At 42.9% G+C, this 24268-nt stretch overlaps 2 protein-coding genes across 2 annotated transcripts; both read left to right on the top strand.

Moving 5' to 3' along the window:
- The first annotated feature begins 1332 nt into the window (after positions 1-1332).
- On the top strand, positions 1333-7420 carry vtcn1 (V-set domain containing T cell activation inhibitor 1). The gene is made up of 4 exons (XM_086124177.1): positions 1333-1364; positions 1600-1664; positions 3071-3430; positions 6959-7420. The coding sequence occupies exons 1-4, from the start codon at positions 1333-1335 to the stop codon at positions 7396-7398; spliced, it is 897 nt and encodes a 298-aa protein (XP_085980303.1). The 3' UTR covers positions 7399-7420.
- A 4581-nt stretch (positions 7421-12001) lies between these two features.
- Positions 12002-23208, top strand: trim45 (tripartite motif containing 45). Its single transcript, XM_086124400.1, has 8 exons — positions 12002-12672; positions 13691-13979; positions 14041-14186; positions 16530-16846; positions 17315-17444; positions 18005-18119; positions 20336-20462; positions 21611-23208. Exons 1-8 carry the CDS (start codon positions 12188-12190, stop codon positions 21763-21765), a joined length of 1764 nt encoding a protein of 587 aa, XP_085980526.1. The 5' UTR covers positions 12002-12187; the 3' UTR covers positions 21766-23208.
- Positions 23209-24268: the final 1060 nt, after the last annotated feature.

Raw genomic sequence — 24268 nt, 5'->3', positions numbered from 1 at the left:
TAGAGTGTCACAGAGTGTCATCAGCGGGTTGCAACAGAGATACAGAGAGACTGGAAGAGTCACAGAAAGACGTAGAAGTGGACATCCTTTGTCCACATTCCATGCTGATGACCGCTAAGCTCAGTGGCCATTTCCTTCTGAGAACATCCTATTTGGGGCGGCCCGGTGGTCCAGTGGTCAGTGCATTGACCTCTCAGTGCAGAGGTCGTGGGTTCAGTCCCTGCTCCGGCCTTTCTGTGTGGAGTTTGCATGTTCTCCCCGGGCCTGCGTGGGTTTTCTCTGGGTACTCCGATTTCCTCCCACATTCCAAACACATGCATGGCTGGCTTATTGAATACTCTAAATTGTCCCTAGGTGTGTGCTGGAGCCTATCCGAGCTATCTTCGGGCAGGAGGCATGGTACACCCTGAACGAGTTGCTGGCCAACCACAGGGCACACATAGACGAACAACCATCCGCGCTCGCACTCACACCTTAGGACAATTTGGAGTGTTCAATCAGCCTGTCATGCATGTTTTTGGAATGTGGGAGGAAACCGGACGACCTGGAGAAATCCCACACAGGCACAGGGAGAACATGCAAACTCCACACAGGAAGGCCAGAGTCATAATCAGAACCCTGCACCTCTGTACTGTGAGCCTGGCGTACTAACCAGTCGAGCACCGTGCGGCCCCGTCTTGGTCTCATGATGTCAAAATGTGAACAGCGTCTTGAGGATGACTGTTTAAACACAAGCTCTTATTAAACCAGGACATTTATTGGTCGATTCAAGGGTCATATGCCTGTTGTAAATGTTGCCGTTAAGCACTTTGTTAGAGAACAACAACTACTGCAAAAAGCACTGAAACATACAGTATAATAGTTGGACATGTGCATTCAATAGCTTAAAGAAGGTCACATTAAGTTCACTAGTAAAGGTTTGAATGTATTTTAGGCTCGTCCTGAAATTTCACCTGAAAGCCAAATATCCCTAACTTTTTGTGAGTAGTGTGTGTTTCTGGAATGTCGGAAGCCTCTCTTTTCTTAGCAGTGGAAATCAGCTTATTTTAATAGCAGCAGCATACGCCTTAAGGTAATATTGACTCATGCGCCTGTTTTTAAGACCGCATCTGTGTGTGTGTGTGTGTGTGTGTGTAAGTGACTGAATGAGTGAGTGAACCAGCCGACACAAGTCAAGATCATACTTTTTATTATTATTATTATTATTATTATTATTATTATTATTGTTGTTGTTGTTATTTATTTTTATTATTATTATTATTTTTTTTTTTTTTTAGGAAATTTGACTTGATCAAGAGGCTTTCATCCAAAGAGGTTTCGGAATGAGAAACTATGGCTTCGCTGGGACAGATCATCTTCTACATGTGAGCATAAAAACAGTGTGTTTTTTAACGCAACGATAGCAAAGTTACAGCATAATCAATAATAGTTACTTTCTCGTCATGAACGGCTGCTGATAACTTTGGATTATAAATTTGGCTCAATCAAAACATAACCTTTTATCTTTGTGTTGTCAGAAAGATCATTAAATGTTTATGCGAGTGTGTGTGTGTGTGTGTGTGTGTGTGTGTGTGTGTGCGTGGGCGTGCGTGGGCGCAGCATGATCACGCTGATTGCTGTCTTCTCAGCTCTCATCATTCTCATCTTGTCTTTGACACTCTCAGGTAAGACTTTTAAAATAATTTTCAAAAAGGTTCGCCATGAGTATGTTGATATGCACACATTAGGAAATGAACCTTTTAGCCACACAAAGTGCTCAGTACAATTTCTTTCGGCTGGTTGATGTAAGTCCAGAAAGACAAGACAAACATTTTTTTACATTTTTAGAAAAACATTTCTCGTCTTTTTCCCCGACATCAGTGTTGTGTCAAAGGGAACTCTCGCGCCTCCATATTTTATACATCGTACCAGATGTTGTAATAATCAAAGTGCCAAGTGTGATTCTGTCACAAGCCCCTTCCACGCTGCCAATAAAAGCTTACTCAATCCCGGGGGTCGGCAACCAGCGGCTCAAGAGCCGCATGCGGCTCTTTATGCTGCCCTACTGGCTACCTGGAGCTTTTTCAAAAATGTTTGAAAATTGAAAAAGATGGGGGAGGGAAATACATATTTTTGTTTTAATATACTTTCTGGGGACACACATGACACAAACATTCTTAACATTTTCCAATGTTGCAAAAATGTGTCGAATAAATATTCAATTTCAACAATTCTGTCAACGTTGACGCGAACAGTGTGTCGCGTCATAGCCTGCGACACACTGTTCTATCAGTAGGGCGGGATGCCAAGCATGGGCCTGTTGTAAAAAATAAATAAATAAATAAAATGAAAATGCCGTTCCCTGTACAATTCACCGAGGGTACTGGCAAAGAATGGGAATGTGGAGAGCCGAGAGAAGCATTTTTCAACAATACCGTTATGGCTATTGCTCATTATGGCATGCGTGTGTACATGTGTGCGTATGCACGCGTGTGCGGTAATGGGTCGATCTCGGAGGCTGGTTGATCGAAAAATAGATCTTCGGTCAATAAAAGGTTGGGCACCCCTGCTCCCCAGATGCACTGCAGGGAAAAAATAATAATCATGAAGGCTCATTGTGTATTTGGAGCCAACTTCATCATTTTGACAGTAGGCTAATACAGCTAATATAGGTACAGCATGTGTTGCCTTCATTATAAGGCATATATTTGGCGTTTAATTTTTTGCAGCTCCAGATATATTCGTTTTTTTGGTCCAATATGGCTCTTTCAACATTTTGGGTTGCCGACCCCTGCTCTATCCCTTCTGAAAACGGACCAATACAGATTTAGGTGTTGTGAATCAGAGGCAAGTTGGGACATTGCCTTTATGAAAGGGTAAGGAAATAAGTGGAGCCCCTCTTGCAAAATTGCACACATGTTGCACTACTCGCACCATCGTGCTGAAAACACTTTTTGCTCGCTGACTACATTGTGCGTCACAGCAGTTGCTTATCTGCCTCCATTCGGTGGATTCTGTGTAAATGCACCTGTTATACCTCTGATGTGTCAATTTTGCTCAGTCCCTGTGTTTTTTGTCTTTGTCCAAGAAGGCAGCTTGTCTCTGGTTCAGAGCCTCAATAGACTTCCTGTGGCCAACCTCGGCAAAGACCACATGCTCAGCTGCTTCCTGCCTCCAGACAGCGAACAAAGTACACTCCAAGAGGTGTCAGTCACATGGAGGAAGGAGTCACTGGAAGGAGTCGTTTACCGCTATGAGGATGGTGCCGAGAGCAACAGTGAGCAGAACTCAGAGTACAGCGGCAGGGTAGAGATCTTCAGGGATGTTGTGCCGAAAGGAAACGCCTCACTTCTTTTGAGGAAGGTGCGACGCAGTGACGCGGGCAAGTACACGTGCTCGCTCAGCCACTCCGGAGGCAGCGGGAAAGTCAACATCATCCTCAGGACGGCAGGTGGGAAAACTCGACATTCCGGTTGCACTCTGATTCTTTCCATAATCAAACAGCAGAAACCTTCAATTGGAAAGAGACGGATTTTAAGAAGGACCAAAAGTCAACAATGTTCTGTAATTCTCCATGAAAAAAATTACCCTCTCCACAAGAACACACACTTGAATATTATACACACCCTTTAAGTAGCTTTTCAAAAGCTGATTTTTCTATTTGCTCATGCAACACTCTCCCAATTTGTTTATTGTTACCCGACTTTGCAGGGATTGGAAAAAAAACAACATAATTTTGGTAATTGGACAAAAAAATAAAAAATAAAAAGCGTCGAAATTGAATCTCTGCCTTGAAGATACGCTGGTGCTCTATATCCTTGGTCATCTTCCTCATACATTTGATATCCAACCGTGAACTCGATTCAAACTCCAAATGAATGTTTCACAGTCTATTATGACCCTCTACTGGTAGAATGCTAATACTGCAGCCACGTTTTGGGGGTTGGGGAATGTCTTGTCCAGCGACACATGTGAGCTCCAGCTCAACCGCAAGGTTAATTTAACGACCACCTGAAGTTACAAGTGGTGTCCATGGTGTCTGTGCTCAACAATGAAAATATAAATCAAAAAGTACTTCATACTAGTAATGTGTACTTTAATAATATTAATAAATGTTATTTAAAACGCCGTCAAGGTTGCTGTACAAAACACATTAACAACCCTTTCAGGGATAGCGGTTACTACAGTGGACGGCTTATCATGTTATCAGGTTACAGGGTGCACGAAAGGGTTAAAACACAATTTAGTGGATGTACTTCGTATAAAAAGATTCATATTTTTATTTTCAAAACTCCAAAGCCTTGCTTTTTTAATGGTGTGTGTATGTCCCAAAGTAGTTTTGTTTAGTCATTTGCGATCCTGTTGTCCCCGTGCCCTAGTGGGTTTTCTCTGGATACTCCGGTTTCCTCCCACGTTCCAAAAACATACATGGCAGGTTAATGGAACACTCAAAATCAGGGCTGCCCAACATTTTTTGACCGTCAATCTGTCATGTTTCGGTTTGTGACCAACAGGTGGCACTGTGGGACTTTTCCCTGCAGCTGCACACCTGTTGGTCGTTAGGTAATTATTGGCTATAAAAGGACTCCCGGCCGACTACTCGTTGTCGGGTCATTGTTTGTTGGCTGCTGTCATGTTTGTTTCAGTCAGGTTTTGGTCATTGTTATGTTTTATCTTCAGTCCTGTGTTTTGTTTGATACTTTGGACTTTGTTTGATTTGGATTTAGTTTTCTGAGTTAATAATACAATCGTTCAAGTACACCCTGCTCCTCCCTCCTGCCTGCTTTTTGGGGTCCACCACCACCTCGCTATGTGACAGAGTGACCCGACCACCTGGACCCCGCAGGTACTAGGGACTGGTCCCTATTCCACCATGTGCCTGGCGGAGCACGTCTGCTGCCGACACACTTTTCCCCTTCAGGCAGCGCTGGTGATGCGGCTGTCCCATGCTTTTGTCTCGTCAAGCCGCGTCTACGGTGGGCCGAGCCCCGTCCGCGTCCACTTTGAGCCGAGGCTCGTCACGTGTCTGCTCGAACTGAGTCACATTCACGTCCACGACGAGCCGTGCCACGTCCACGCCCACGTCAGGCCGAGCCCCTGTTCACATCTGGCTGTCCCGTGTCCCCCGCTACGTTGAGCTCCGTCCACGTCCGGCCAAGCCCATCCAAAGGGTTGCCGTCGCTTTTGTTCCTGTTCCCTGGCGAGGCGAAGGTCGCCCTCGCTTTTATTCCTGTTCTCCGGCGAGGCGAAGGTCGCCGTCGCTTTTAGTTCCCGTTCCCCAGCGAGGCAAGCCTTTTGGACAACTTTGGGACGTCTGAGATCCGTCCCTTGAGGGATGGGTACTGTCATGTTTCGGTTTGTGACCAACAGGTGGCACTGTGGGGCTTTTCCCTGCAGCTGCACACCTGTTGGTCGTTAGGTAATTAGTGGCTATAAAAGGACTCCCGGCCGACTACTCATTGTCGGGTCATTGTTTGTTGGCTGCTGTCAAGTTTGTTTCAGTCAGGTTTTGGTCATTATGTTTTATCTTCAGTCATGTGTTTTGTTTGATACTTTGTTTGTTTTGGATTTAGTTTTCTGAGTTGTAATACAATGTTTCAAGTACACCCTGCTCCTCCCTCATGCCTGCTTTTTGGGGTCTACCACGCAAACGTGACATGATCGACCAACCTCCCGCGATTGACCCGTTACTGCGCATACGCATGTACTTACACACACATTCCCGAATGAGCAATAGCCATAACGGCCCCTAAGATGAACGAAACAGAAAAATAAAGTAGACACAAAAGTTTGAGTTTGTGAAAAGCAAATCGCTGCCTACCCTCGTAGAGACCTGACGTCAAGGCATGGGACGCACTTTTTCAGCGTGTTCACAATCGTAGCTCACGTGTCCCGTTTGAAAATGCATCTCTCAGCCCTCCAGATTCTCATTCTTTGCTAGTGCCCTTGGTGAATTATACATGAAACAAACTCAGAATGAGAATAATAAAAGATATGACGCACCAGTTCTGATCGCAAGCTGCAATTCCAGACTGCTGACTGCTAACAACTTCCAGTGATGCAGGTCATGGGACACTGTAGGTTAAAAATGACCTGCTTTTTAATATTTTTTATATACTTTTTGTGAAAGTGAGACTGATAGGATGCTAAGGGTACAGTGTACACAAAGACAAACATAACATATTAACTCATTCACTCCCAAAGACGTTTTTAAACGTCTTTTCAGACTTGGTCTAGAATTGGCTGGTACTGAATGAGTTAATATCATGCGCACAGACACACAAATGTTCAGTTTTTTGGGGGGGGGGGGGGTTCCCCCTCTACACTCCTTACGATCAACTTGGGACGTGATCGACATATTGGGCACCCCTGATCTAAATTTTCCCTAGGTGTGAGTGAGAGCGCAGATTGTTGTTCGTCGATGTGTGCCCTGCGATTGGCTGGCAACCAGTTCATTGTGCCCCCCGCCTACTGCCGGAAGACAGCTGGGATAGGCTCCAGTGCGCCCGTGACCCTTGTGAGGATAAGCAGACTAGAAAATTGTTGGGTGGATGGATGGATGATTTTCTAGTGGTGATTGTTGAAGTCACAACTTAAAACTACAGTCGACTGAGGCAGATTTGTTGTTTGGCTACCATGGATTTGCATATTCGCTTTTTCCTTTTTTCTGCCATTTTTTGCATTGTTAATTTTTCAAAAAAAAATTTCCCCATATATCCCCCCGCTTTTCATGGAAAATGTACAGTGTACTGTCTATATATCCACTCAGAGTATGGTCCATCTCTGTCTACAGTATCTTCAAAGCACTCCAAGGCTCTCATCTTGTATGAGCATTTCCTGTGAACAGCACTCTTTCGGTCACCCCACATTTTATTATGTAGAATCCGGGTCGTGGTTTTTTTTTCTTAACATATTAAGACACTGCACTTTTTTTTCAGGGTTGATGCACTCATGATTTCTTTTTATATCCTCCTGTAAGCTTTCACAGCACCCACGTTTACGTTGTCAAACGGTGTCCTGACAGCTGAGGCAAGCAGATGGTTTCCCAGGCCCAACGTGACATGGCTGGATGCCGACGACAACGTTCTGCAGGGGAGCACAGATTTTCAGCAGAGCTCTGCGGGCATGTTTCGAGTGGTCAGCACACTGCAGTCGGTCAACATCAGTGACATATACACGTGCAGCATTAAGACAGAGCTTGTGGTCTCACACTCTGATGCCACAGTGACAACAGGTCAGTTACCCAGATACGCCCTCCATTTCAAAACCATGGAAACATTTTGTGAATATTTTCCTTTTATGTCATATTTTGCAGACTCTGATGTTACTACGGAAACATATTTTACCTTCAATGCCGCATCACCCCTGATCGCGCCGTATCTCAGAATAATGTGTGTCTTTTACGTTTATCTATTGTAATGCAACACAAGTCCTTCAAAATTAAATATAAATTATGTTCTAATGTATCACATGGATAATGCCATTATTTCTTGTATATTAAGCCATTTAAACATTATTTATTTGATGATCACACCATGAAAATTTTGTGTAACTGCCACTAATTTGCTTCAAAATCTAATTTATGAAGTTTTCATGGCTGCTTTTTTCATTTTTTTATTTATTGTACTGTTTAATCGTTCAAGGGGAAATTCAATTTATGGTCCTGTAATAACCTATATTAGCCCATGTGAACTCTTAATTCCTGCATAAATTGGTCATTCTGTGAGCTGACGCTCATCTTGGCCACAACAACATACAGACACAATTTTCCCCACAAAAACAATATGCTTCCATGTTTTTATTGAACATGTAAAGAGCAGGGTGGGAACGGATGCTAACCTCCTTTGGCAACAAAACCTCAACCAAACCTTTCCTGTAGGTACAATCAGACCTGTACAATGCTCAGGGGGATTTTTGGACAAGTTCTAAAATTGCTTCAGGGCAGCAATATATTTCTTGAGATGTCTGGTGTGAATTGCTCTCATGAGGTCATGGCACAGCATCCCCTTTGTGTTGAGGTCAGATCTGACGAAGCCACTGAAGAAGGCATAATGTATTTTCTTCTGTTGAAAGAATTGTGTTATTATTTCTGTCCTATGGTTCCTTTTCCCGTCGCTTCACCCATCTCCTCTTCAGCTTCAGTCGGCAGTTAGTCTTAAGTTCTCCTGCAAAATGTCTCGATGAACTTGGGAATTCATTTTTCGATATGAAAGCAATGCAGCCATACAATAAAAAAGGAGATGCACATTTTGTACTTCAATTGACCAGAGTTGTTAAAAATATTTACTTTAATTTCCCAAGATGTACAGATATTGAGGTTTAAAAATATTTTAGTTGAAGTCTCAACTCCAGCTTTTTACTTCAGTAAAAGTATAAATGTAATTGGAGGAAACCGGAGTGCCTGGAGAAAACCCACACAGGCACAGAGAGAGCATGCAAACTCCACACAGGAAGGCCGGAGCTGGAATCGAACCCCGCACTTCTGCACTCTGAGGCAGGCATGCTCACCTTTTCAATGCATACTTGTCGTCAATGGTCCCCACCAGTGGCGGTTCTGGGGGGGGGGGGGGGGGGCAGTGCCCCTGTAGCACTGATTCTGCCCCCCCCCCCCTGTGGCCCCCCCTCCGAGCGTAGATTACGCAGTCGCGCCAAGTCGCCGACGCGAAAGGTGGAACCCAAGTGCGTGAATTTAACATTCTAGTCGGACCCTTTAGTGCGCTGCGCTACTTAAAAATGAGCGGGAAAATGAGAAGCAGTCCGCAGAGAAGGAAATTACCACGACACGAGTGCTATATGCGTGTGTGTGTGCGTGCGTGTGTGTGTGTAACTTTTTTAGTCTCCCTTTTTATTTTAATTTTTATTGCACAGGATCAATATATAAGACATTGCCTTTTAAAATTTGGCTTGAATATTCTCAACAGATGGACACGGCGTATTGTTACGCCTGCAGACATTTTAGCCCTCCGAATACTGTTTTTTTCTCATCACTGTAATGTTATGACTACAATTTCAAAGTTTGAAGAAATAAAAAGTCAAATAAAAATTTGAATCTGTCTTTTTAGCCCTGGGTTGAATGTGCCCCCCCATCAAAACCCCTGGCCCCAGCCCGGCCCCCTCAGTGAAATTGATCCAGAACCGCCATTGGTCCCCACCCACCAAATATATCAGGTGACCACAGTAGGTAAACGGGTGTGGCGCGTACGCACATATTTTGCGCAGGGGATTCAACCCGGCAGGTGCAGCGGGCCTGCGAGATTTGACTCCCACCCCGTGGAATGGCAGCCCCCAGCCAAGCGCGTTTCCCATGCCGCGGTGCGCCAGAACGGGCTCGAGGTCTTCACTGCCCGAAACTCGTCGCTTCCGATCCCGGCTCTGGCCTTCCTGTGTGGAGTTTTCATGTTCTGCTGGGCCTGCGTGGGTTTTCTCCCACATTGCAAAAACATGAATGGCAGGCTAATTGAAAATTTTAAACTGTCCCTTGGTGTGAATGTGAGCGTGGATGGTTGTTGGTCTGTTGTCTGGTTGTTTGTCTCTGCCCAAAGACAGCTCCAGCATGCCCCGCGACCCTTGTAAGGATAAAACGGTTCAGAAAATGAAATGGAGAGAGAGAGAGAGAGAGAGAGTTTGCATGTTCTCCCCGGGCCTGCGTGGGTTTTCTCCGGGTGCTCCGGTTTCTTCCCACATTCCAAAAACATGCATGGCAGGCTGATTGGACACTCAAAATTGTCCCTAGGTGTGGGCGTGGATGGTTGTTCGTCTCTGTGTGCCCTGCGATTGGCTGGCAACCCTAGTGAGGATCAAGCGGTTTGGAAGATGAATGAATGAATATATGTATATACCTATTTATTCGTCTGGCCTCATTCTCTTTCGTGTACCTCTTTAGGCGGCTGGACATGGGTTGGAGCCTTTGTTTGGCAGTTTCGAGTGCATCAGGTATGGTCATCTGCTTTTTCTTGGCTCTCGACAAAGGCGGATGCTTTTGCTTTCTGCTCCTGTCCCCCCACCTCCACCCCCACCCTTCCCTGCTCGCCACTCAGTTCATTTGCTGTCTTTGTCTGACAGCCACATGGCGACTGCATGCAAACCTGTCAACATTGTCCACAGCTCGACTCAAGCTGAAATCATTCGCATTGCATCTAACGACTCCACTACGGATTGCCAGCGAGAGCCTCCATTACAAGCTATGAACAGAAATTGTACGTAGCGGAGAAGGCTCAGGTACACCAAGCGGGAGCAGACACCGTTTCGGGAGAGAAATATGAGACTAGGTTGATGAGCCTCTGGTGAATAAAGAGCAGGCATTCTGTTGAGTATGATGTATGCCACTGATACGATTGTTACTTGTTTAGAACTATTTTGTGTGGAAGGTTACCGTGTTCCGTCTCCATATAAATAAAGCGGGTGGAGCTTCTCTGTGTTCGTCTGACAGTGACGGTGCGCTGAGGCACGTCGAGAGTTCAGCGGTGCAGTGGTAGCGACTTAGCGACCACACTGAAAATAAAACGTCTCCAGTGTTGTCATCGAACCAAGTGTAGTCATCCGAAATGATGTCTACACATAACCGTAGAGAGACTTCCGCGCAAGAAGGACCAACAGAATCCACATAGCCTGACTGCTGTGTTCAAAGCAAAATTGAGAAAAACGAAGTATGCAACCATGGCTTCAATCCACTATCGGCTGAGTACTAGTTTACCTTAGATGTGCACTTTATAATGTTATATTGCTCTGTTTTGATTCCATTAAAAGAACTGTTAAAGCAGCTGTTGTGTGACAAAATATTTTTTTCACTGTTGTTGATGGACAGTAATATTGTGTGAGAGATTATGTGTGAATAACTGCTCCAAGTTAAAAAAAAATTCATGTAAAATTGAAAATCAAAATTGTTATTTCAGTAAATATTTGCATTTTGCACATGGAAAACTGATTCATGATTCCATGTTGATGAGAGCATTGAAATGGGGGGGGGGGGACAGGACAAAACAAATATAAAAGGAAATTCAGAAACGCTAAAACATGCGTGAGTAATCACTATTAATTTTTAGTGAATTTGAGTTCATTACGACAGTTGCATTTTTAATGAGATCAAATATTTTAATCATTTGACAGCTCTAATATTTATATACAGTATATATATATATATACACTGTATACCTGTATATATATACACACACACACACACACACACAAACACCGTATTGGCCCGAATATAAGACGGTGTTTTTTGCATTGAAATATGACTGAAAAAGTGGGGGTCGTCTTATATTCGGGTCTAGACATTATAGCCATTCACGACGCTAGATGGCGCCAGATATCATTGACGCGCATGCTGAACTTGACTCCCCAGGCCAAAATGAACCGCTGTCACGATGAATAAAAATAAAAATAGCGGTAGCACGAAGAAGAAGAAAAAAATAGCGGTAAGAAAGAAAAGAGAAGAAAATAATAGAAGAGATAACAGAAAATGGAGAAACGTAGCGACAATCTGGAGAGAATGACTCCCACCCCGCGGAATGGCGGCCGTCAGCCAGGCGCACTTCCCACGCTGTGGTGCGCCGGAACAGGCTCCAAGTCGGCCTGGAATGGCTTGGCCATGGTAGGACACTGGTACGCAGAGGCCCGCCGCACTCTACAGGTGGTCAACCCATCCACTGGCCAGCCCTCCGCTCCTCGCTGTAGACGACTTGGCCATCTCCCTTCATGGCACTGCGAACTATAGCTTAAACTTTGAGTGAGGTTTATCATTGAACGTTTCATGCATTTTTCATTCTGTGCATAATTTTCACATGAGTTTAACAGTGCTTGGAATACTTCTAAAAAGAAACAACAGAACTTGTAAAAGGTCCGTTTTTGTGTGTAAATATAGCATGACAATTTGCTTAGTTCAGTCCTGCCAGAAAAGAGGGCCAGTGTGGGCATGTTTGGAGGGGGTACCTAAAAATGTTCGGACCGCCCCTGCTGGACCCCGGCGCCCTTCCATTGGCCCACCGCTGAAGCGGTGTCGTATGTCCCATTGGAGCCATGGAAGAAGCATCAAGGACTGCATTCCGGTGGCATATTAACGGATGAAGGCAAGTTAAAAATGTGTTTTTGTTTTGATAGTAAAGTTTCACGTGAGTTACTGTGGACATATCAAAAATTCTCCTTCCGCACTGTTGTCTTTTGAACAAGTTTAGTCGCAAAGTTTGGTTTGTTTTTGTCGGCACCAACGATGTCCGAAGAAAAAGATCATTGCGAACAGCTGACGACAACTGTGGCAATCGCACAAGACGGTCTGCCGGCGAACCCCAGGGCGGTTTGTAGCGCGTGTAAACGCTTGTACCGGGAGCCGAAAATCCTGCCGTGCCTGCACACCTTCTGCTTGGACTGTATCAGCCACTTGGAGCCCTTTTCGGTTCACGCTGGTCGCAACCGGGACGCCCCAGAACGTAAGGGCAGCGACGGGGGAACTCCGAAAGAGAAAGCCACACCGATCACCGTCACGGTGCTCTGCCCCGACTGTGACTCGGAGGTGGACCTTCCGCCTTCAGGGCCTGCCGGCTTAACCATTGACCACTTGGCGTTAGACGAAGTCTTTCTCGAGACCCTGGTTCGCAACGGCCCACTTGGGTGTGACCTGTGCGGCGAAGGACTGGCTGAGAGCCGCTGTGAGGTCTGCTGTGTTAACTTGTGCGAGTTCTGTTTTCAAGCGCACAGGTACTTCTTTCACGGCTATTTACTACCGCTTTACTTTTTTCTTCTACTTTGTACTTCCGCGTTAACTTTTGTTTTTTTTAAGACAATCTTTATTGCAAAATTCTATTCACAAGTAAACAAAACAGACTCTGTCGTGATGAACATTTGCATGCGATGATAAAACGATAACTTCAACAACGCCATTAATTCCACATGAACGTTCGACTATTTTCCTTGCCTTTTCTCTTTGCTAATAAAATAGCTTATCTTGTACAAAATCTGGCGATCAAAGCATAACACCTGTTCAATTAATATTCACAAAACATAACAAATAATGAGAGCCTTAAACACAAGGCAAAACGAAACACTGCAATTTCAGGCCATTTGGTCAATTCTCTTGTTTCGTCGGGGCGTTTTTAGGATGCTTTCCCAAATGTAGCTGAACATGTATTATGTATTATTATCATAATCATTATTACTATTTGTGCAAAATTAATCAAGAAATTAATCACTTGTAATTTGGTGACTTTTTTTCAACTACTACGGCAGTAGAACCTTTCTACATCATGTTCTACTAATCAACATGTAAATAAAATCTTATCTGCACAGGTTAGTTATAATCAGCAAATAAAACTGTCATCAAGTTAAAGATAATTGAGAAACTATTAGAAACTGTTGTCATTGTGCTGCTGCTGTACAAGCTCAAAAACAAACGCATTGTTACATAAATACTGTACCTCTAAAGTTATCTTGACTTTAATACAGTCCAGCCATCATTTTTGATTGAGCTCTTTTTGAGCATTTGTGTTTCCCAACCATTGTTGAGCCAAGACGCAATATTTTGCACGTGACAAAAATCTCACAGTTCACCACCCCAAAAAAATTGTATAACTGTCGATACGATGATTTTTGTCTGATGATCTTGATGATTTAATCACTAATTACTTACCTGCTATTACATTTTGGTCTTTTTAATTGAATACTCACTGTACTCTATGTGTTGGGAATCACTGATCTACATTGATGCTGTCATTGACAGGCGTCAGACGCGTACAGCGTCTCACTCCATTCAGCAATTACAGGATCTCAAGTCTCAGGGTCGCCTCTGCCGTCCCATCCTGTGTGCCTTCCATCCTGGACAGGAGCTGCGCCTCTTCTGCCAACCCTGCGACCTACCAGTATGCCTGGAATGCGCCGCAACTCTCCACTCCGAGCACCGCTGCAGTCCCGCCCATGAGGTTATTGGCTGCCACGGAGACCACATCAGGACACTGGTCACTGTCCGCCTGCGACCTCACCTGCAAAGACTGGAGCAGACACTGCAAAAGGTGTGACGAGTTCATTTTGTCACCTCCTGTTTCATTTGTTAATATTTATAATCTTCTCCAGGTGGAGGGTTCCCAGGAGGCTTTGCAGACAAGAGTGGAGGCCACAGCCAATGAGGTGAGGGCATTCGCTCGAGGCTACGCCGGTGCGGTGGAAGCTCACTGCCTCGCCCTACTGCGTCGCCTAGAGGAGCTTCACATCCAACGCAAGTATGATACCAACACGATGAACCATGCTGAATGACATATTGCCAAGATCCAACATGTCATGTTGAGTGGCGTTCTAGATGTTGACATGTATGAAGTATGACATGTTGGATGATAGATCACAGATGCTGGTTAACATGTTGGATCACATACTGCATGGCATATTGCATGACATGATGACATACTGGACTGGCTGCTGAGATGTCATAGCATATGCTAAAAGACATGTTACGCATTAACATGCTGGAAGATGCTTCTGGATGACATTTGAGATGAGGTGCTGGATATTGGATGAATGGGTTTCATTGATGCTGCGTTACATTGTACTCTGATATGCTGCAGCAACAAAGCAGTTATTTCTCAAACAGCCTGATTCAGCTTTGGTGCCAGAAAATACAGCTCAGATCATCTTTTGTACTATTCATCATTCACTTATATGATAATCCCCCACTGGACTACAGTCGACAGCCAAGTGGCAAAATGGTCGCCCCCTGAGATGGATAAAAACGGATGGTTTCCTTCATATTCCACAAATGCAATATTAAGCAGAATGCCGTGTTTAGATGAGTGGCGAGGCTTGGAGAATATTATTGAAAAGAAGTTTGACTTGACTTCCCCTTTAACATGTCACAGTATATGTCAGACAATAACATGCTTGATGAGGATGAAATTTTGATGCGGCTGGCATCAGACAGAAGCCTTTTACTTGCTAAATCATCACTTTTCAGGACACCTTCAAAACGCCATGTCTTTTAAACCATTAATATTATCGTCAAAGATCGCAAGTTAACACTTAAGATTGGTCAATAATTTGTGAAAATAACACCCACTACGTGTAGACTGACTAATTGTATAGATTTATGGGGAAGAAAAAGAACTTTACTAAAATGTGACATTGGAGGTTTCGACCTGACACCACTGATATGTTGTGTTAGAATACTGCAAGACATGTTGATAAACTAGAACATATGACCTGCTGGATAACATGCTGGAGGCTGACATGCTTGATTACATGTCGGATGCTGACATACTGGATGACTTGTTGGATGACGTGCTACAGTGAAACTCTTCTACAACGAAATCATGTTTGCAGCAAGAAATCTTTCACAACAGGGGGTTTTTCACTGTAGCAAATTTTTATCTCCGATGTAAACACACACACACAAAACGTGTATGTGTACTCTTTATTTTTATTCCAATACTGTACATAGTGTAGAAATATGAGCATACACTTATTTGATATTGTTTAACATTAACATACAATTGTTTGACATTTATCACTCCACTTTGTCTGTTGGTTTTAAAAAGTCATTTATACTCTTTTGCTCGACACTTCTCAATTTTTCTTCTTGGATCAGGTCTCTGAGTTTTAGTGCTGTACTCAGTCATTCCATGTTTCCTCTGCCTTTAACATCTTCAATGAGTGCTGTAATATTGCTGAGACTGTCTTGCAGGGATCTGGGTTCAGGTGTTTTATCATCAGCATCATCCCCCTCCTGTAATTAATAAATTAATGATACAAAACTAAGAAAAAAAACCACCCAAAAATCAGTTATTTTTTTCGTTATGTTGTAAAGCAACATTCAAATTTTCTATCCATTTGTGAAAAAGAAAGAAATTGAGAAATTTACGATCAGCATTCACTTTCACTTACATCGATTTCTTGGATAATGTCTTTTATTTTGCTTCCTCCATCTTTCATTTTGATCACTTTTACCCTCTCTTCCAGCATCAGAGCTCTTCTTGTCTTAGCTGCTTGACATCCAAAGGTCCGTTTTGTAGCCATTTTAGCAATGCAACGTTCTTGCTGCGTCTGAAACTAACAATAACATATACTTCCTGGACTACTGCCATGTGTAAACCAGTGTGGTGGTTGCTGTTGCCATTTCCGAACGAAGCAGTAGAGGTCGCTGTTGGATTAGACTTTTGCGGAAGGCTTGTTTTCACTGTAGTGAATCTCGTTGCGAGGCAAGAGCAGAGAAAAATATTTCGTATAACGCAACGGGGACTTTTCGTCATAGGGGGAGCATGAAAGATTTTTCACATTAGGGGGTATTTTCGACCATGTAGGTTCCGTTGTAGAGGAGTTTCACTGTATATGACAGATTGTACATTGACATACTGGGATTTGAAATGCTGAATGACAGAACGACATGTTGACATTCACATACTAAATCAAATGTTGGGATAGAAATGCTGGATTACATGTTGGATCCTGATATGTTGTACGCTGGACTGCTGGATGATATGTTGGACTTTGATATGCTGTTAATTGTTTTGAGTGTTGCCATGCTGGATGACAACTTGAACCAAGTTAATTTAGGAGTCATTCCCATTGTGTGACAGGAACCAGCTGCATCTGCAGAGGGCACAGCTGCAGCAGGCACTGTCTGATGTCCGTGGTGGCGTGGACTTCGCCGACAGGCTGCTGAGCTGTGGCTCGGATGCAGAGATTCTCAGCACTAAGGGTGTGACGCTGAGGAGGCTGAGCAGCCTGGCAGAGAGCAGCTGCGATGACCAGCTAGCTGCACTCGTCCCCGATGACGGCAGCGGTATTCGCTTTGATCCCCGGGGCCTGGCAGGTGAGGTGAGCGGCTACCCAGTGGTGGGCGTAATCCACTTTAAGGCTCTGGACCCCAACAAGTGCACTATAGATGGAGAAGGTAAGCAGTCGTGAACAGAGGTTTAGAGTGGCAGCTAGTTATAGTAATTAGTTGGACCTTATTTTGTGCTCCCATGTTTATGCTATGACACTGCATTTGCTCTACTGTAAAGAATTGTGCTGTGGAGCTTAAAGGTAATGGTTCAAATTCCACTGCACCGGTTGCCAGCAGGGCACACAGAGACGGACAACCATCCATGCTCACACTAACACAGAGGGACAATTTAGAGTGTTCAATCAGCCTGCCATGCATGTTTTTGGAATGTGGGAGGAAACTGGAGTACCCGGAGAAAACCCACACCGGCAATGGGAGAACATGCCAACTCCACACATGAAGGCTATATTGAACCCTGCACCTCTGCACTGAAAGGCGGATGTGCTAACCAGTCGACCACCGTGCTGCCCCGCATAATAAATTACTTTTTTAATTTGAAAATTTACTGAACCCTCCTCATCACCATGTCCACAGGTCTCCAGCAGGCTAATGAGGGCCAGCAGGCTCACTTTACCCTGGTTTGCAGAAATTCCAGCGGGGACCAGATGGCACGTGGCGGGGATCATGTCCTGGTCAGCATTGTCCACAGGGAGAAGAAAAACTGGTAAGAACATGTAGGCCATATATCCATCCATCCATCCATCCATACCTACATACACTTTATATTGAGTGTTTCAGAATATTTATACAGTGGGCGCCACGATACTTACGTGTACTACAAGGCGAGTGACTACCACTAACCTTAACTGAAACAATGACAAAAAGTTGTCGTCTTTGAGGTTGGCTGGCAACTAGTCCATGGTGTACCCTGCCTCTTGCCCAAAGTCAGCTGGGAGAGGTTCTAGCTTTCCCACGAATCACAACCCTTAATAAGGTGAAACACAACACAAAATGGCTGGGTGGATTAATTGAGATCAAATCAAATCCATTCTGAAATGTTAGACATCCAACGGTGAGAGCAAGAACAAAAAGAAAAAAAAGATCAAACACAAAGCATTCACTCAATTTGTTGTGATGTCAATCACTCGCATTTATGTGTTTGCTTATTTTGTGGAGATTGCTACGATATCCTGTGAGATGTGTTAAATAATGTTATAGTTCATGTTGGTTTTGACTTACCAGTATGTGACATTTTGTCAAAGGAACTGTAATTTTTTCTTTCAGTGTGGTGGAAAGCACAGTGGTGGACAACAATGACGGCTCTTACAAAGTTTCCTACACGCCGGACGAGGCTGGAACATACTCTGTGTGGGTTTGTGTCAAAGCTCAACATGTGAAGGTACAACATGAACCCATGTGACTGACTTAAATATAGCTACTCTGTGTACTTTATGGACTATATACGGAGAAGAAGTACTGGGATACAATACTGACAAGGCTGAGGAAAGGTAATGCTTGAGACTAGAAAATGAATTGACTTCAAAGGCTTCCCTGAGCAAGAAAAACATATTTTTCGTTTTGTTTTACCTTTATTGGTAATGTGCATGTCATTGTTTTGTGTGCTATTTATGCCATAAATAATATTGTCGCTGTCTGATGGATGCCCCCATGCCTAAATATGGCGAAATTCATATTTTTTTTCCACAAATCGATACTTAAGGACCACCCTCATTTCGTCTGTTAATTTTGCACAAACAGTGCAACAGTATTAACAGTATTAACCTATTTATAGGGGTGAAAATAGCTTGAAAACAAATACATTGTCAGTCTTGAACACGACTTATGTCTGAGGAGTGTTCTAAAACCCCATCTATTTCATTGTTTTGCGGATGCTGTGTGCCGCCTGTATTCAACATCTGGTTGTTTCTTTGACAATAATGAGTGAAAATAGTAAGGTTAGAATCATTTAAATTGGCTTGTTATGTTAAAATTGATCGCTGTAGTACCTCATTGCAGGTAAGTCTCAGCTGCACATTACGTGTAATGCACAGGGTTAATTGGATGATTGTCTTATTGGCTCGCTCATGACATTTGTGACCGTGACGTAGGATGGGCATTTTCTTTTGTGACATATCAAAAGGGTTTTTGGATGATGGGGGCTTGGCAAGACCACGGACTGTGAAGCGCACAGCCGCCTCGAGCTCCATGTTTGTACTATTTTCCAGAGGTGGGCAATTTACAAGGAAAGCCGGAGCTGGAATTGAACCTCTGCACCGTGAGGTCAATGCGCTAATCACTGGACCAACGGGCCGCCATCATCAACATGTTACTTGCTAATTATTAGAAAGATTACTTGAAAACAAATTGTACATAAAGGCTGAGAAATGTGAATTCCACTCAGATGTTGTCCAGTTTTTAGGTTTCATTATTTAGAAGGGACAACTCCAAGCGGACACTGATGGACGAAAACCCATTTCTGTCAATGCTTTGTCCGTCATTTCTTTTTTTAGTTTTGCGTCATTCGTCAATTATCAGTGATGGACTGACAGACCTCCTGTCACAGACGAGGGATGCCCACTTTTGCTATTTTCATCAATGCCAGAGAAATAAAAGAGTGTTTTTATTTTCTTACGCATTATTGTTTGAATGTATTTGGGAACGCAACCAAGCTGGCATTTTTTTGATTTCCGCAAAAGTTGGTATTTTGACAGTATGAGGATTCCGCCTGACAGCGACAATATAGAAGAGAGTATTGAGAAAATTGTAGAAGGTAAATGTTAAAAATGGGATTGTTGCAAACATTATTACCAGAACTTTTAAAAAATGGATACATTAGCCTAAGGAGCTGAGGTCAGCAACCAAACCTTGACACTGAACATAAAACATATATACAGTAATAATTTGACAGAAAATAAGGTAGATTAAAAAGAAAGAAATCAATCTTCATTCAACACAGTTATGTTCAAGGGAGTAGGAAGAAGTAAAAAACGTATCTAGTCCTACCCCGTTATGTGTTTATATCTAATAAATCATTTTTATATCAATCAGAAAAGAAAGAAAGAAGTCTCCATTAAGGCTCATACTTTACCCTTAACCGTGATATTTTTACAACTTTTGGTTTGTATTGCGATTATATACTTCCACACCCTGACACTCTTGTCAATTTTCTCTTGTATTCATAATGGATATTTATATACCTTTCTCCATTTATCAACTTAGTTCTGATTTATCATTATATTTAATGTTTTGAATTTATCATTTTAACTCTGATTGATGTAGGTTGTTTGTACTATTTTTTTGAATTTGTTTTTGAACTCAGCAAGCGATTTACTCATTTTCAGGTCCGTTTCGAGATTATTCCACAGATTAACACCTTTGATAGATACACTTCTTTGCTTGATGTTTGTTCTTGTTTTGAGTTTTTTGAATAAGTTGGTACCTCTTAAATCATAGCTGCTTTCTCGAATTTCGAAAAACTTCTGAATATTTTGGCAGAGCAGGTTATTGTGTGCTTTGTACATTAATTGGGAGATTTTAAAGTAAACCAGGTCATAAAACACCTCTGACAATCAATAGTAGTTTGGTTCATAAAGCGACTTATGTTCTATCCTGCAGGGTTCCCCGTTTATTTTGAATGTAACGAAGAAGCTGAGGCTTCACACTGGAGTGTTTCACTGCTGCTCCTTCTGCTCCAGTGGAGGAGCCAAGGAGGCTCGCTGCGGCTGTCCAGGAACTATGCCCGGTATGAAGAGACGCTAACATTACACTAACCCTGTTGCACTCTGTTGTTTTTAATGACACAAATTACACTTTGTAGTTAATTATTGGTGTTTGGTTCATGGTGTAGTCCGAAACGATGCAAGTCGCTTTAATGTAATTTACAGTAAGTGCAGTTGCAGCGCTCCAAAGCAAGTCACTTATAGGAAAGTAGTATAAGGTAGACATCAAAGTCCACTTTTGCAACCACAGTGATTCGTGTGAATTGTTTGTCCATATGTGCTCTGTGTTTGATGGATGGCCATTTTAGGGCATATCCTGCCTCTCACCTAAAGTCAGCTGGGATAGGCTCCAGCTCAACCGTCAAAAGTAATGAGGACAACAACTGGTACAGAAAATGATGGTCAATAAATGATAACATCTTATACTTTTATTTTGCGGGGGGAAAATGGCAAAGCTCACTTGCTCATGATTTTGAATGTAAAAGTGTGTCAAAACTTCTGCATAGTAGTGTATTTTTTCCTGCTCATGTAGGCACTTAACTCTTTCATTCCACAAGATGTACTTGTACGTCTTTTTAAAATTAGGCCGCGCCTACCAAGGACGTACCTGTAGTCTCTCTTTTTTTTTGCGCCATAGAGAGGAGGGTCTGATGCAATCTGTGAATGAGAATAAGCCGTTTGCATTGTAAATCATGTAAAAAAGCGACCAGTAGGTGGCAGTGGTGCCTCACGTGCTTGAAATGCCTTGCTTTTATAAAAAGCTCTTTTTCTCCGTTTTTTTGCCCAGGAATCACCATTTTCATGAAACAGCCATTTTGTAATGCCGATTGCTGAAGAATGGAAAAAGATAGAAACAAAATTATCTACTGAAAGAAGAGAGTCCAAACTTTATTTTGGTAGGCTCCATGTTTATATAGCATTAAAACCAAATATTCTGTGGGCCTTGCAAGATCAGTCAAAATCCAGTAAAAGGCTGGGATTGAGGGGGTTGCTCCAGTGAAAATGGCTGGGATTGAATGAGTTAATAAAACCTGACAGATTGATTACTGTACAGAAGGGAGGTAACATTTCCTGAAGGTATAAAATGTAAACATATCGGGTATCAATTCAACTCTACAGCCGGTCAATGTTGCATCCTTGAAACCTGAATACTTTGTGTTTATGTGGGCAGGAGGATTTCAAGGGTGCGGTCACAACCACAAGGGTCATCCCGGAAAGCCGCACTGGTCATGTTGTGGCAGCGCCACGGAGAAGTCAGAGTGTTTACCTGCCAGTGTGATCAAAGCCGTTTCAGCGGGCAAACACGTACGCACCATCGAGCTCTGAGGTTGGACGATATGGTCAATGACGAGCCAGAAACAGGAAATTTGTCTGCTTGACTGAGTTGCCAGTAAGCCATCTCCATATGATGTGGAACATTATCCAGCTATTACTTTAGCCCCTTAATTCTATAACAACACTGCTTTTGAGCATGAAATAATGCATCAAACAATAAAATCAATGTGCCAATTTAAAAAAAAATGCGTTATTGTTGCAGACAGTTGTGCAAAATGTTCATATGGTGGCCAAGGGCATAAATTTAGTCAATTCACAGGCAGGGTGAGTCATCTATGAGGGGGAAAGCATTTATTCGTACAATTACATTTTAATCATTGTTTCAGACTGCTGGTGTCTGAGATTTTCTCATGCTGCTCTTGGGCTTAGGAATGAACTCTTTCATGTGTGAACGGTAACTTCTGTGATCTGACTGAGATTAATACACACTTATGACCTGTCCCCCCCCCCCCCCCCCCCCCCCCCCCCCGTGTTGGAAAATGGAAGCAGTCTATCAGACGGAGGCTTTTTTTTCTTCTTATGATTGACATAATAGTGAGGAAATACATTCACTATAAGCTATCCGTACTGAAAAACAACAGCTGTTTTTAGACGTGTCGCAAAGAAGCAGTGACAGCTCCGACGAAGGTTGAAGTGAGAGTCGAAACTGTCAACTCGGTCAGAGTTTTTCTCTTCACAAAAGAAAAAGACCATTGTCTGAGGGAAAAAAAAAGAAACCGTAAACCTATTTCAACGAAAAAGAAGACAAGACGAACGTCATGGCCCCAAAACTCTGTGTTGGGACTACTACTTCCTTTTGTCATCGTTGATTTAAAAATACAGTAAAGTATATTTTCTATGAAGTATGATCACAATATTTCAGGATTTCTTCCATGGTCCTTATAATTGTCGACACCGTATGCATATACAGTACATAATGCCATTCTTGCAGTTGACAAGCCCCCTTTCTTTGCCTTAATATGACTACAATTTCCTATGTTTTTATGACAAATGTATTAGAACGGTGATCAATTTTCTCCAATGAGTGTAGATGTTGCTAAATGATGTCAGTAAGTGCTCTTATTCCACACTGTACAATCATTGAATATGCATGTTTTCAACAGAAATGATACATTATAGACATTGTAATAAACAATCAAGTATATGTATGATGATGTATTATTATTACTGTTAATTGTTTGAAAAAAAAGTGTTAGTTTAGCTCATTTTTATACTGGTTCGGTGTCCGAGATATATTTTGCATAAAATGGTGGCAAGTGCCCTTTTTAAATGAATTAGGCGTTTGTTTCTTGTTATACCACCAGGTGGTAGGAGAGAATTGTTTTTCCTCTCCTACCTGCTGTTCCAGAGCGAATGCTCATGTTCCTACTTCCTCCATTGCTGACATTTCCAGTGACCGCTGTTGATTCACAATAAAACTAACTCATCATCGCACTTGGTGAATACTGCCCTCTTCGGATCGGTGTGTTTGGTTTGACAATGGGATGGAAGCATCAAGTGTTCCAAACAGGGCCAGAGTCTTGCACAGGACCCTTGGCCCCTCACGATTGCTGTAAAGCCGTGTTTTTTTAATCTTTTTGGAGCCAACTTGCCAAGGCACATTTCTTTCATTGAAAAAATCCGGCGGCGCACCACTACCTGAAAATGTGAAAAAAGGCTTATTTTAACAATTACCTGTTCTATTGTTACGATAAGCGTTTAACGTTGAAAATTAAGACATTATAACACATTGAATCGGAATCAAAACAACATCAATGCAAGATTTGGTGCATTCATTTTAATGGCAGGTAAAATATAGTCAATTAGAACTTTAACTTCCTCAGGGCTGGATTTTTTTCTGTCTGAAAGCCGGTTCTTTTTCTCCCGATCGTTTGCGCTCTCCCGCAACATTGTACCAATCCCTTTTCCCATCTTGAGACTTTGTATTGTTCCAACATCATTCAAATGACTTTTCTGATGAATGTGTCGCTTGAAGTAGTCCAGCTTGCATTTAGTCCATATCAGTGGCGGATGCTGGTCTGTCAAGGGGGTGGAAGCTCAATTTCGGGCTACGTCATAAAATGTGTCCGTTTATTTATTTATACGTGAATTCTACTCTCCGTTCCTATTCAAGAAAATGATTTGTGACCCTGTGGTGATATAAGTCAGTCTGCGAACACAAGCAACTACAATAAAACCCACCAGAAATAAAAGATTAATTTGTCGCTAGTCATTTTCAACAAAGAGAGTGTCGCTAAAATGATTAGAAGTCTCCCGTTCAACTCAGAACAGAATGAGAATTGAAAAATGCTCCCACGGATGCCGACACCAAAAGATCGGTGATTGAAGCTCAGCGTCCGGGCCAGCCCATAAACGCCCACTGTCCATAGACCCCCAGAGACGCTGAGCGTCCGGTGAGCGGGACAAAACCAGCATTCATCCAATGACTCGTCTCGGTGGCGGGCCGTGCATTTCAACCTTAGGCCTTCAGTGACGTCACATACATTAACACAAT

The sequence above is a fragment of the Hippocampus guttulatus genome, chromosome 11, assembly GCF_054856545.1.
Source record: "Hippocampus guttulatus isolate MCC_2025c chromosome 11, RoL_Hgut_1.0, whole genome shotgun sequence".
Lineage (NCBI taxonomy): Eukaryota > Metazoa > Chordata > Actinopteri > Syngnathiformes > Syngnathidae > Hippocampus > Hippocampus guttulatus.
This window is presented reverse-complemented; position numbering and strand designations above follow the sequence as displayed.